Genomic DNA, 13729 nt, shown 5'->3' on the forward strand with positions numbered 1-13729 from the left:
GATGACGAGGAAGAGGGAGGGGGGAGGATGTGGCGACGAAGGTGGCGGCGACGGTGGCGGCCATGACGACGGCGACGGTGGCGGCCACGATGGCGACGAGTACAGTGGTGGCGGCCATGACGGCAACGGCGGCGGTGGCAGCCACGACGACGGTGGTGGCGACGACGGCGATGGTGGCGGCGACGACGGTGACGGAGGCGACGGAGGTAAGTGAGGAAGATGGGAGGGAGAACGTGGTGGTAGTGGTGGCGGATGAGGTGAGGGATGGAGAAGAATGAGAAGAAGAAAGATAGTAGGTGGTCGGAGACGGAGCCGATGGCGACGACGATGGTGATGACGGCGATGACGACGATGACGAGGTTAGTATAATGGTGATGGTGATGGTGGTGGTGGTGGTAGTGGTGGTGGTGGTGGTGGTGGTAGTGGTGGTGATTGTGGTGGTGGTGGTGGTGGTAGTGGTGGTGGTGGTGGTGGTAGGGAAGAATTGGTGATGGAAAATATGGGTGGATTTCATTTTCCCACCCATATGGGTGGGAAAGTGAAATCCATGATTTAGTGGACTTTTTGAATGGGGTGGAAAATGAATTCCATTTCCATGTGCAATCAAACACTTGAAAAATATCATTTTCCATGGAAATTGATTTTCCACCCTATTTTCCATGTGCAATCAAACATACCCTTAAGTCTTAAGATGACTTTGTTTGGAAAGGAAAATTAAGGGATTTTTACTTAAAAATTAAGAGGGGGGTATTTAAGTCATTTCAATATATCCTTAAACGAGACAGAAGCCAAGGGGTATCTCATAAATTTGAAAACATAAGAGGGTATCCTACATATTGACTAAAATGTGGAGGGTATTGTCTGAATCACTCTTAAAGTTTTTTCAAATTTCCTTTTTTGTCCTTTTTTGATAGTTTTTCCTCTATTTCGAGGTTTCTTGCTCAGATCAATAGTGAGTGAGATCGAGCAGAGAAGAGAGAAGAAATAATGGAGCGATCACTCGAGGTACATTTGCATTGTTTCGTTTAGATTTCAAGCCGAAACCCTAATTTCTCTCTCAGTGGTTTAATTTCTTTTTGTTTTTCTGCATTTTGTTTAATATATGTTATTTGTTCAGATCTCTGAACTTTACTGAAATTTTGTGTTGTTTTTTTTTTTTCTGGTATTTGGAGTTTAGGAATTGCAGATTTAGGGTTTCAGAGGACTACATTTATCTGGTAAGTTTCAGATCTATAAGCTTTATGATTATCTTCTTCGATTCATCCATGTTTTTCTCCTATATTTGCTTTCTGTAGTGGGTTTGTGTTGCATCTTGAGCAGTTGATGACGGATTTCTAGCGTTTCGTTTCTAGTTAATTTTTTCGTTCAATTAAGTACTGTGATCTATGTCTAGTTCATGGCGTCGTTGTCTGTGCAGATCGTATTTTTTCTTCCCTTATTTTCGTGGGTTTGAGTTTTGTTTTGGATTCAGATTTAGGTTTTTGTAAGTAAATTTGGTTATTGGGTTTGTGTTGAATAAGGCCTTGTTAATGTTAGGGTTTCTGTTTGGTTGGTCCGTCTTTTTTCAGATTTAGGATGATCTGTGTGTGTCACACACACTGGTACTTTTATTTGATTTGTTTTGGGTTCTTTTGTTTTTTATTTTTTTTATTATTATTATAAATTACACTAACGGGGGACTTCAGTGGAATGGATTCGACAAACTGGTGGTGGACTTTTTTTTTATGTGATTTGTTTTGGGTTCATTTTTTTAATAAATTACACTAATGGGGGACTCTATTTTTTTTTTTTTTTTGGGGGGGGGGTTATAAATTTGGATGTTGTGTTGAGTGCAGCTTGATTTCATGATCATTTCACGTCATTAATTTGGCTTTCTTGTGTACGAAACAGCACAGGGCTTGAAATCCCGGATTCAGTGGTTCTTGATCTTGGCAATCCCACAATGGGGAAATCTCCAGGAAAATGGATCAAGACCATACTTTTTGGGAAGAAAGCATCCAGATCTAATTCGTCTAAAGGAAGATATACTTCGGTAAGCCATAATTGAACCAGTATTTCCATTGAATCTATGTTATCATCATAGCTAAAACTACCACTAATCTCCCCAGATTGTGAATTGGAGGGTAGTGACAGGATTTCCCTGATGTTAAGGACCACTTGTCATTGTCAAGTACTCTTTTTTTTTTTTTTTTCTGGATAATAGTGTCTATTTCTGCAGTATTGTTGAACCAAGCTTATGCATTCAATATGATGTTATCCTACTCTTTGTTATATTACAAGTATGAGTCTCATTCGGCAGCCAATGTCAGGAGCCAAAATTTGTAATATATGGGTTAAATGTTGAGGGACTGTCGTTCCAAGACTTTGTATTTAATTGGAATACTGTTTGTGACGCGTAGGTCCACGCTAGGTGTGTTTTTTCTTTTTGCTTGCGGTTTTTGTTTTCTTGTTGTTTTTCTCTCTTGTTGTTAGGGGGCTATCTCAGCCTCCCCTTTTCTGTTCTTCATTTATATCATTTGTATTTATCAAAAAAAAAAAAAAATGTTCAGGAATGGGTTAAATGAATTTTTGTAAGGATGTTAAGGACCACTTGTCATTGTCAAGTATATAACAAACAAATACTCTGTTTTTTTTTTTTTCTGGATAATTGTTTCTATTTCTGCAGTATGGTTGAACCTAGCTTATGCATTCAATATGATGTTATCCTACTCTTTGTTATATTACAAGTATGAGTCTCGTTCGGCAGCCAATGTCGGGAGCCAAAATTTGTAATATACGGGTTAAATGTTTAGGAATGGGCTGATTTTTTGTAAGGATGATCTCTATGGTGAGGAGATCATTCTCACAAAAAATCAGCCCATTCTGAAACTTCTAACCCCATCAAAAGTGGTTTGCAAAGTTGAAGAATTGTGAGCTGTCGATTTTTACCATTAATTTGTAAACCAATTTTGATGGGGGTTAGAAGTATTAGAATGGGTTGATTTTTTGTGAGGATGATCTCTATGGCGAGGAGACCATCCTCACAAAAAATCAGCCCATTCTGAAACTTCTAACCTCATCAAAAGTGGTTTACAAAGTTGAAGAATTGTGGGCCATCGATTTTTACCATTAATTTGTAAACCAATTTTGATAGGGTTAGAAGTATTAGAATGGGCTGATTTTTGTGAGGATGATCTCCTCACCATAGTAGAGATCATCTTCACAAAAAATCAGCCTAAATTGAAACTTTTAACCCATATAGGACAAATTTTGGCCCCAAATGTTGGCTGCTGAACCTGACCTAACAAGTATTATTATTTGAAGTACTAAATTGTATTTCAATTCTGTTGTGAAGAGAACTACAAATGAGAAAGAAACATGGATTGCTGCTAAGGAACCGACTGCTGATTTTCCCGTGGATCATCCCTCCATTTCAGAACCGACACCTGGTACTGCTGATAGAAATGGTGGGAACTCGGTGTTGGAAGAGGTTCCACGTGATGAGGTGGTTGTACTCTCAGGAAATCAAGATGCAGATAAACAAGGAACCATAGGATCAAGTGCACCGGATGATGTAGAGATAAGCAAGCTTGAACAAGCTGCTACAAAGGCCCAAGCTGCTTTTAGGGGTTATTTGGTAAAATTTTCTTTCTTAGAGTGTCACTTCATTATGAAGGATTTTATTGAGTATTCTGCTATTTTAAGTTTTCAACGCTGTTTGCAGTTATTTTAACTGATAAATACCTGTTTCGATTTTTGCAGTTATTTTAACTGATAAATAGCTGTTTTCTGTTGTCTTCTATGTAACAATGACAAAAAAAATTTATGTTGGTGTCAGATAGAGAAACAGGGTGTCTAACATAGTGCCTTCTAGAAGCCCAAAATTTAGACACATTATATGTAATGCAATATGATATTTTAGATATGAGGCTTTGTTTTAAACTCAAAGTAGGGAATGAATTATATGAGAAGTAAAACAATAGTTTTCTTGATGCCTTACAACTATCAAATACCTTAAAGATGATAAGGGCACGCCTTATATTTAATTAAAGTTGATAAGTGATAAGGACATGACTCGTGACCCAATTATGTTTTCGAAGGCATTCAAGGTAATGCACCTTGGCTTTGAGGCTTTAGTTAAAGTCTATTTTCCCTCAAAAGCTTATGTCTTACTTGAAGAGGAGAGGCATTGAAAAAGATTACTCCTTAGGGGAGGTATATTCCTTTTTGGCATCCTTTGACTATGGGACTGTGTTGTGTCCCCCCCTCCCCCCTCTATTTTTTCCTTCTTCTATTTTGTAGTATCATTGCATAGTAGTCCTTACAAAGTTTTTCCAGTTATACCCTTTAATTTACATAAAAGATTAAAGGTCCTTAACTAACCATATTACATCTTTTTTTGGACCTAGCGTTTACATGTCTTTTTGATTTGCAACTTTTGGCAATCTCTGGCTCTTTTTCCACTGTTTTTTCTGTTTCTTTCCTATTTCTATTTTTCTCCATGCTGAACCTACTATGGTTCTTCTTCTTGTCTTAAAGTGGTGTTGTTTCTTACTGCTTGCAGTGGTCATTACACTCAACTGTTACCTTTTATTGGAGGGATTAAAACCTGGAAGTATGAAACTATAGATGTGGTCTAGTTTTGTTTTGATTTTGATGAGTTTTTTAGTTTGGATTTTCAATGTCAAAATTTGGAATATGAAGTTTATAGTTTTCAGAATTTACATCTGTATATATATGCAGATCAGATTTCTCGTTCTTTTTATGTATATATGTAATTATTTATCATTTAAAAAAAATATATTAACAACCCCTTGCCTCACACCGTAGCTATTAAAAACACGACAGAGATGCAAGGTGTCTTGTGCTAGCCTTTGAAATAAATACATGAACATTTATGATAGTCCCAGAATGCTACTTAGGCCACACTCTTATATGCACCACCATCCTCATTACTGGGCATACAAACATTATCCTGATTAGAGATTTCTAGCCATTGCATGAGCATTTTTCCAGCGTGGGTTTGAAACTCAAGGATGTGCCTGTACATGGAAGTTCATGGTGAAAAAAATCCCAAAATCCAACAGATTAAAATTACCAAACAGGCTGACTTCTGGTGGTTAGGTCCAAGTGGTTGGCCAAACATTTATGAGGTTGCAGGCTCAAAAGAGTTTAAACATTATAATTTATATTTAGTCAAATTTTTATTTTTAAAATGAAAGTAAGAATATGAATACATAAAAATTAAAAGAAAATATTTCCACTTAAATATATTGTTCAATGGTTTAAAACATATAAGCAGATATGTAGTAGGGAAACTATCAAATAACTTTAGCCATGCTTAATAACTTAACAGTGTGTAAAAAATGGAATATATGGCTTTCTTTTAGAAATCAAATTTTTTAATAGATGCATGTGTTGAGATCTGTCTGGATCTTTTGGCACACATATTACTAGTCATATGTTGACTGCAAAAACCATAAAAATGCCAAGTCTTTGTTGTATGGCACACGACTTTGGTTGTATTTAACAACTTAATATTGTTTGTGGATGGAACACATTAACCCTCTTTTAAAAGCATATTTTCCCAAGAAATCGCTCAAATAAAGGATGCCAATGCAATATGCTTGAGTTTCTGTCCAAAGATATCAACATGTTTTGTGTTTGATACACATTGACAGGGAGGAAAACCTTGTTGGTGCTGTGTTGATGTTACATAGATTTTCTCCATGCCTGCTGTTTGTTAGCCACGTGATTTTTCTGTCAATATTTTTTTTTATTATTTCATTTATTTTCTAAAATGATCAGGTGTATTAAAGTTTTAAATACTATTAATTTTGGACTACTTGTGCCGGAAATGGTCCATCCTCATTGTCGGTGCCTTACACGTGGCTCTAGGTGCAAATATCTTATTTGGTGGTGGATTCTATTGGGGGATTTTCTGGGCTAATAATTGAACAAAACAAATCATGTTAACTACTGTGGACTATGAGTTAATATTAGTTGTTTTCACCGACACTATAAGATGATATTCTGTGGGCTATGCATAATGCTCTTTTTTTCCTTTGTCCAATTTGTGGATTTTTTGTTTTTGGTTTTGCTATAGATACACATTTTAATAAATGTTATAACTGCATAATAATGAATGCATAATGTTTATAAAGGCTCGCAGGGCATTTCGGGCCCTTAGAGGCATTATCAGGCTGCAGGCACTTGTTCGTGGGCACCTGGTGAGGAGACAAGCTGTTGCTACTTTACGCTGTATGCAGGGAATTGTAAAGTTGCAGGCTCTAGTTCGTGGTCGAAGAGTCCGACTTTCTGATGCTGGTCTTGAAGTGCACAATAAGTGTGGTCTCAAAAAGCCTTCGGTAATTTCTTGAATGGCCATCCCTTTAGTAGTTTGGTTTTGAACCATAGTTTGTTTGCCCTTATCCATTATGATCATTTCTAAATGTTGAGTTGTTGTAGTTTTCCTTTAGTGGGGCTTTGACTTTCAGTGTCTTCCTTTTTTTGTTTTTAATATTTTGTTTGAGCGGATATTGGCACCCCAAGGTTTACTCATTACACCCATTTCTTAAAATTACTTATCACACTACAATTAAAGATTAAGGCACACTCTTCAAACATTGCAATGGTTTGGCTCAAATTATAGAAAAAAAAAAAAAAAACACATTCAAACAATTTCAGTAGTTGTTTACAATTATGATTAGGCACATATAAAATCCTAAACCCAAAATATAGAAATCTAGCAAAAAAATAGAGAAATTCTATTGGCATCTCAAATCTTACTTATTATCAACCATTCACTTATTTCCTCTATTTGTAATTGGGGTGTAATAAGTAAAAGTTGGGATGCCAATATCAGATCTCTTTCTTTTTCCATATCTTTTCCTTCTTGATGTGTATTTTGAGTGTCTTTCTTGCCGAGTACATAATTTCTTTGGTAAAATGGTTCTGGTCGTTGCTTGCCTCACTTCTATCTAGCTTGTTAATATTGCTTTGTTTTCCAGGATGGCAGGCGTTCGTTTTCTTTTGAAGTACATAGATTTACTCGGGCAGAGAAACTCTCAGCAAACTCTTTTGTTACTAAGGTGAGTTCCATCTCATCTATAGCTTCAGATAGGGTTATCCAAAGGAATATTACTAAATTTCTTTTCCACTTTCTCTGTTGATCTCTCTTTTCCCACTTCTTTTTCTATGGTTTCTGATTGGGCATACAACTAAGCTTGTTTTATTACCTTTTAGCTTCTTAGATCTTCACCTGTTGCGATGCCTCTCCGCCTCCAGTATGGTATAGAGGAACCCGATTCAGCCTGGAATTGGCTTGAACGCTGGACATTCTCCCGTTTCTGGGAACCACTCCCTCGACCAAAGAAGGTTATTGATCCAAAATCACAGACAGGGCAGGCTCGTTTCCGAAGTACTGAAACCGAACCAACTCGGTCAAAGCGTACTTTCCGGAAGGCCCCTCCTGCATACGTTGATAATGGTTTGACACATTCCACAACCGAAACTGAAAAAACTAAACGGAACCCGAGGAAGACTTTGAGTCATCCAGCAGATCCAGTACAGGAGAATGCACAAAATGAGCTTGAAAAGGTTAAGCGAAATTTGAGAAAGGTTTCCAGCTCCACAGGAGAGAATCCTGATCAACAAGAGGTTGAGATCGAGAAGCCAAAGCGTAGTCTGAAAAAGGCGTCTAGCTCTTCAGCTCCCGACACTGTGGACCAAGGCATTTGTGAGTCCGCCGAAAAGATGAATAAAGATATCACCATGCCAACTCAAGAGCCCGATGTTGAAACTAATCCTAAATCATTGGCCGTGACAGCAGATAAATCGGTTGATGTTTCGAATAATGACCGGCCTCTGATTGAGTCACCAACTTTGGAGAGCATTGAAAAAGATAAAAATATCACTGTAGCAAATGAGGAGTCAATATCTAAGGAAGATCAAACTGGCCATGAGAACCAGAAAAGCAGCAAGAGAAGAGCTTCTTTCTCTGCAAAGCAGGAGAATCCGGAAAATGGATTGCAGAACAGTCCAACATTGCCCAGCTACATGGCGGCAACTGAATCTGCAAAGGCGAAGCTGCGTGCACAAGGATCCCCAAGGTTTGGCCAAGATGGGAGTGGGACTGAAAAAAATGGTTTCACAAGGAGGCATTCTCTTCCATCCTCCGTTAATGGAAATTTGAGCTCACTTTCGCCACGGGCAAAAAGACTGGTTCAACCAAGTGGGAAAGGGGTTAAGAACGACAAATCTCTATTGTCTTCTAGAGATGGTAGTGGTAAGGATGCTCAAACCTTCTTTTTGTGGCTTGTTAATTTTTTGGTTGCCTATCTGGTTTTTTTTACTACCAAGAAAATTGAAACAGTTCCTAGTTCTGATACTCATTTTTATGAGTTCTGTTCATCCTGAAAAACTTGGAGATATTTTAGAGTGCTGTGTCTAGAAACTTAGCAAAGAACCCCGTCGTGTAATGTAGTTATAGATTTATATATACTCTATGCAACCCATTTCATTTTATGGCAATAACTACTAACTGTTAATTGATAATCAACAGTAGTTTATTGTCTCTGAAGTCTTGGAACAACTCTTAATTTCTGACTTATTCTACATTGTCTGGTGCTGGTTTCTCAGAGAAGGTTGTTCAAGCAGAATGGCGGAGATGATCTTGCAAAAATAGAACACAAAAAAGAAAGAAAGAGACAAGGGTTTCGAGAAGTTATCTTGAAGGAGGTAAAAAAGTGGCTACTATTCTCTAGTTTTTTGTCTTTTGTTCCTAATGATGTAAACTTGTGTTGTAAAAGCTGAAATTGGGTTTGATAAATAACTGTGTGGTTTGCTTCGGGGGCTTCTCCTTGTCTTCCCCATATTGGGTGTTTTGAGTGCATGTATAGACCTGTAGGCTTTAGTGTATGTCTTGTCGTTTGTTGTTTATTGCATTTTTTATATTTCCTTTTCTTTTTTAAACGAATTGCTAATGTGATAACCTTTAAACATGTGTGAAAACAGTGTTGTATTAAGCTTTGTTGACCATGGATCTGATTAATAACTTTTAGCTTTGGTGTTTGGTTTTTGTTGTCATGCATGTTGTGTTCGATCATTTAAGCTTGTTATACGTACCTAGTTTGATATTCAGATTTGTGGGGTCGAGTTGGAAGGCATCCTACTATTAGGAAACACCCAACAGTCATCTTTGCAGTAAAATTTGATGTGGATAGTCATTGCGGTTTTGGGGTCTTAAGTGATTGCCACATTCACCTTTTTTAATCAGTATCGGTTCCTCGTAATTTCCATCTTTTTAGTTGCAATAGAGCCTTAGATTATCTCATAAGTTTTGTAACTGAGCAACTACTGCTCCAACTTATAATAGAAAAATAATAACAATTATCAAGATACTGGGTTTGAAAATCATTCAATTATAATCTTTTATTTATGACCCAAACAAAGATAAAGTGAACAGCAGATTCAATAAATACGTTTGGCTCATGAGATGCAAAATGCGAAGAGAGATGTTCCACCAGTGAAGGATAGAAGCGCTCCAAGGCTGACGTTATACCCGTTTCCAAGATAGATGCACCCATTGCTCACAGACATGCCACCATACACGGTGGCACCTGTGTCGTAAGACCACAATATGTTACCACTCTTGGCGTCTATCGCGTATATGGCACCTCGAGCATCGACAGAGCCAGCGAAGAGGACACCATTGGCCACAGTAACAGGGCCATTGGATGTGGTGTTCCGTGGGTTTGCAGTCGACCACAAGACTGATCCGGTGCAGGCATCCAAGGCTACCCATGCACCTGCAGTGGTGTTTTTGTTGGAGGGTGTAAGTGTAAAGGTCAAGCGGTTGTTGTTGGCGATGTTGGTGTATACCCTCAATCCATCGGTGGCCGATCCCCATGTCCCTCCTCCTACAGCGCCGCCTGGCCCAGCTTCCTGCACCATCAAGCAAAATATATGAGAACATTTATGTTGGAATGAATGGATGTAAAATGAATCTCTATATAATCGATAGTGAAAGACACATGTTTTGCCATTGCCAACTTACAGTGGACCAGATGGTGTCACCATTGTCACGATCCAAAGCCCATGCATATCCACTTTTCTGCACTGCAGCCACAATATCACGCTTTGTCCCATTAACGACGATACTCAACATCATTGGTGCTTCTCCAAAGTCCGCATCTGGGTTCGGACCAGGTGGGCAGTTTGGGGTCGATAAATTGTAGCATGCAAAAAACCATACATCATATCCTCCTAGCTGTCGATACCATCTGATTGTCCCATGATCCATATCAAAGGCCAGGATTGAATTCTCATGATTATCAGGTTCGATACATTGGTCTTGATGAGTAGGAACCATTTGATTATTCTCTTTCTCTTGGCATTCAAGTATACGACTTGGAGCAGAGTATAAATTCCCCGTAGCAACGTAAACTAGGTTTCTGGTGACATCAATGGAAGGACTACTTCCCCATATAGCTCCTCCTGCGTATTCTCCTCTTTTGCCTCCATTGTCTGGGACAGTGAATGTCTGCCATAGGATGGAGCCTGATCGAATGTCGAGTTTTACTAGGCTACCGCGAAAGGTGCAGCATTTGTCGATGCTTAGGTCTTCTTCCAATGAAGATGTACCAACGTAGAAACCGCTACAAATAAAAATAATAAATAAATATCAATCTAAGTGAGGTATTGCCAAACAAAGCGAATATGAATTATGTGAAAAGGACGGTTTGTAGTACTGGGGAGATATACGAAGAATTTTGATAATATGATTCAGTTTTTGACTAACGCCCTTTTCTCTCTCCTGCCCTTAGTGAAAAAAAGAAAAACTTTCAGATCTGATCACTTTGTGACATTTAAAAACATGATCCGAAGCAATGGAGTTGTAGAGGACAAAATTATATCAACTATAAATTTGGTGCTCTCTGGACGTCCATTTTCAACACCTTGGACTAAACTTGAAAAATAATATCTTTTTAATATATATATATATATATCAGTTAGTACCTGCAAGGGAGGGAACAACCGGACCGCATGTAGCAGCCTAGCTATGGTCTCTGTGCGGCACCCAGGGCCAGTGAGGTATCGCAACCTAATCATGGTTTCTGCTGAGAACTGGCCCACAACTCCAAAGTGCACAGCGACACAACTGTGACAACTTCGAGAGGGAAAAACAGGTTATTGGGGGAAAAAAGCAAGATTGATTGGGCAGCCTCAGTTCATACATATTTTTTGAATATGAATATTTTCATGAAATCTAGACGGCTGTGTTGTTGGACTGTAAATGTGATAATCAATGTAGGCCTAATGACCTTTTCCAAGATTTGAACTTTAAAAAAATAAATATGTGGGCAGTGGGAAAGAGGGAGAAGCTTTCTCTACTGCTGATGTCATTTACACCACATGTCAATCATTTGTTGGGCTGTGGGCAAACACATTAGTTAGCATCAAGGGTGTGTGCCAAAACTGCGTCATATTATTAGCACTCATGTATGAATTATGGAGAGGAATACTTAACTCCTTAAAAAGTATTGAAATTTTTTATTTTTTATATTTTTGGTAAAAGTGTTGAATCTTTACTATTTAATTCGTCTATGATGAAAATTTGAATTAAAATTATTAGTTTTGGAAATCAATTAGTATGAGGTTTGTTGTTTTCCACGAATCCAATATGAACTCTACGATAAACTTGTTTGCTTCGCACCAATTCGTCATGGTCGGAACGAATCTACAATATATATATATATATGGAAAATGTTCGGCACTCTACTATTTGCCCTACGTGTGTTATCCTATATCGGTTAGAAGTTTTGGTGATCTGAGAGGTCAGTTGCATCACCCCTCCTAGTCAGGCCTACGAGAATGAAACTCTTGTAAAAAACAAAAAAAAAACTATATGATATTTTCAATGTTTTTTACAACATCATTGAATGCAATTGGATCTTGTACACTGTAAGATGGATGGCATTTAAACATTCTGAAAAATATTGTAACAAATAATTGTCCCCCAATCCCAACCCATACATATATCTTTATATAATGGGGATCCCTAGGTTTACAAAAATGATCTTATGCGTTCACATACAATCCTGACCGTATAAATGCAAAAGTAAGCTATTGGGTTTGTTTATGAATAAATAAGCTTGTTTTCAATGAGTTGAAAGATTGCGATCCATGTATAAAACCTTTCTATTAATTTATAATATTGTACATTATTTTATTGAGTCCCTATCAATCAATGCATGATTGATCTAGTAATCATCTGATCATATGATAGATTAAACTTTGGATTTGATCCAACTCATTGACATCTTATTTTATGGAAAGACTAATGATTTTTGAACTCAACCTGACAGCCGGACTCAAAAACTCATCGACGTGTCATGCGTAAAGAATCATAGATTCTTTCGCTCGGGAGACACAACTACAGATGGAAAGTCGGATGTGTATCCCAAGGGACAGAATCTACGATTCTTTGGCTATGCCACGTTGGTGAGTTTTTGAGTTCCATGTCAGGTTGAGTCAAAAAATCAGCACTCTTGCGGAAAAAATTGTCATTTGGATCACAATATATCAAAGTCAAAGACTAAGGACTATTATAGTTTACATTAATAAAGGATGTTAATTATATATATATATATACTGAGTTGACTATGACTCACCCATTGTAAGCGGTTCCGGACATGGTGACAACAGATAAGTCATGGCTGTCTAACCGAGTCAACCACACGAGTTTCCCTGTAACTCGTTCCGCAGCAAAAACAACAGCTGGCCCATAAATGCCAATAACAAGCAGATCACCAACAACTGTTGGTGTGGCTCTAGATACACTCACATTTACGTTAGTCACAAACCCCGTTCCGTTTAGCCCTGTTAGCTCTCCTACGCTCTTTTTCCACAATAGAGACCCATCAACACTTCTAACAGCGTAAATATTTCCATTCCAGCTTGGAAAATAAATGGTCCCATCAAATATAGCCGGTGTTGCACTTATATCTTTCCCTGCAAAGAATTTCCACTTCAATTGTAGTTTAGAAACACTTGATGGGCTGATCTTCATTTCTTTCTTGGCATATCTCCTGTTCCACAAATCTCCTCCATGGTTTAACCACTTGAGACGAAAATAAAATTTAAATTATTTCAGATATAGACCATAAGATAGACCAGGAAATTGATCTAAAAAACAAAAATCGCACACAAACAAGAATTAATTTACGTGATTCGATAGTGTGCCAACATCTACAGATCAAATCAAAATCTAATCACACTATATTATTCAAAATTATATCCATAGTGATCTCTAGCAAAACGAGAACGAAGAAAACGATTCTCCCTTCCCCGAAAAAGAAAACCCTCAACAACTTTATACATATATATCCCGAAAATAATCGTCTAGGGAACATTGCCTTAGAACCACTACATGAGCCTAGTGATGAAGCCCTTAGCTTTGGAAAAAGGTCCCCTTTGTTATTGCCTCTTGAACACAAACCCAAACAAAACTACAAGACATCCCGCACAACAATTGCAAATGACAAAATCAATAGGACTTACATTTGAATCTGCACTAGCTTTGATATTTAGTAGACATAGTGCCCAGAGAACAAATAGAAAGAGAAGAAGAAGGTCATGGTTGTTGTAGCTCTTAAAAGGTGCCATTGAAGGTGAAATCCTTCTAAAACTGGGGGAAGTAAGGATGTCTCTTGAGAATTTGTGCACCATATATGATAAACCTTTCTTT

The 13729-nt window shown here is 37.9% G+C and overlaps 2 protein-coding genes across 3 annotated transcripts; one reads left to right on the forward strand and one right to left on the reverse strand.

The window, feature by feature from the left end:
• The first annotated feature begins 889 nt into the window (after nt 1-889).
• LOC147394972 (protein IQ-DOMAIN 31-like) lies at nt 890-9066 on the forward strand. Of its 2 annotated transcripts, none has more exons than XM_086453523.1 (8): nt 890-1005; nt 1178-1217; nt 1891-2032; nt 3335-3616; nt 6144-6347; nt 6990-7070; nt 7225-8266; nt 8620-9066. In XM_086453523.1, exons 3-8 carry the CDS (start codon nt 1943-1945, stop codon nt 8649-8651), a joined length of 1731 nt encoding a protein of 576 aa, XP_086309649.1. In that variant the 5' UTR covers nt 890-1005; nt 1178-1217; nt 1891-1942; the 3' UTR covers nt 8652-9066. The 2 variants fall into 2 exon arrangements, with proteins under 2 accessions (XP_086309649.1, XP_086309650.1); XM_086453524.1 differs by having other exon boundaries at nt 904-1005; nt 1896-2032.
• Nucleotides 9067-9468: 402 nt separating this feature from the next.
• Nucleotides 9469-13729, reverse strand: LOC147394973 (uncharacterized). Its single transcript, XM_086453343.1, has 4 exons — nt 13543-13729; nt 12654-13102; nt 10037-10637; nt 9469-9924 (listed from the first exon to the last, which is right to left on the reverse strand). Exons 1-4 carry the CDS (start codon nt 13708-13710, stop codon nt 9469-9471), a joined length of 1674 nt encoding a protein of 557 aa, XP_086309469.1. The 5' UTR covers nt 13711-13729.

Source organism: Akebia trifoliata, chromosome 9 (assembly GCF_017979445.1).
Source record: "Akebia trifoliata isolate Shusen 1 chromosome 9, ASM1797944v1, whole genome shotgun sequence".
Lineage (NCBI taxonomy): Eukaryota > Viridiplantae > Streptophyta > Magnoliopsida > Ranunculales > Lardizabalaceae > Akebia > Akebia trifoliata.

Excerpts from the sequence above, each read along its gene's own strand:
- LOC147394973 (XM_086453343.1), bottom strand. The coding sequence starts at position 13,710 with ATGGTGCACAAATTCTCAAGAGACATCCTTACTTCCCCCAGTTTTAGA. Across the intron at positions 13,103-13,542 it reads AAGCTAGTGCAGATTCAAAT|TGGTTAAACCATGGAGGAGA; the intron begins GTAAGTCCTATT and ends TTTCGTCTCAAG. Across the intron at positions 10,638-12,653 it reads TCCGGAACCGCTTACAATGG|CGGTTTCTACGTTGGTACAT; the intron begins GTGAGTCATAGT and ends TTTTATTTGTAG.
- LOC147394972 (XM_086453523.1), top strand. The coding sequence starts at position 1,943 with ATGGGGAAATCTCCAGGAAAATGGATCAAGACCATACTTTTTGGGAAG. Across the intron at positions 2,033-3,334 it reads CTAAAGGAAGATATACTTCG|AGAACTACAAATGAGAAAGA; the intron begins GTAAGCCATAAT and ends TCTGTTGTGAAG. Across the intron at positions 3,617-6,143 it reads CTGCTTTTAGGGGTTATTTG|GCTCGCAGGGCATTTCGGGC; the intron begins GTAAAATTTTCT and ends ATGTTTATAAAG.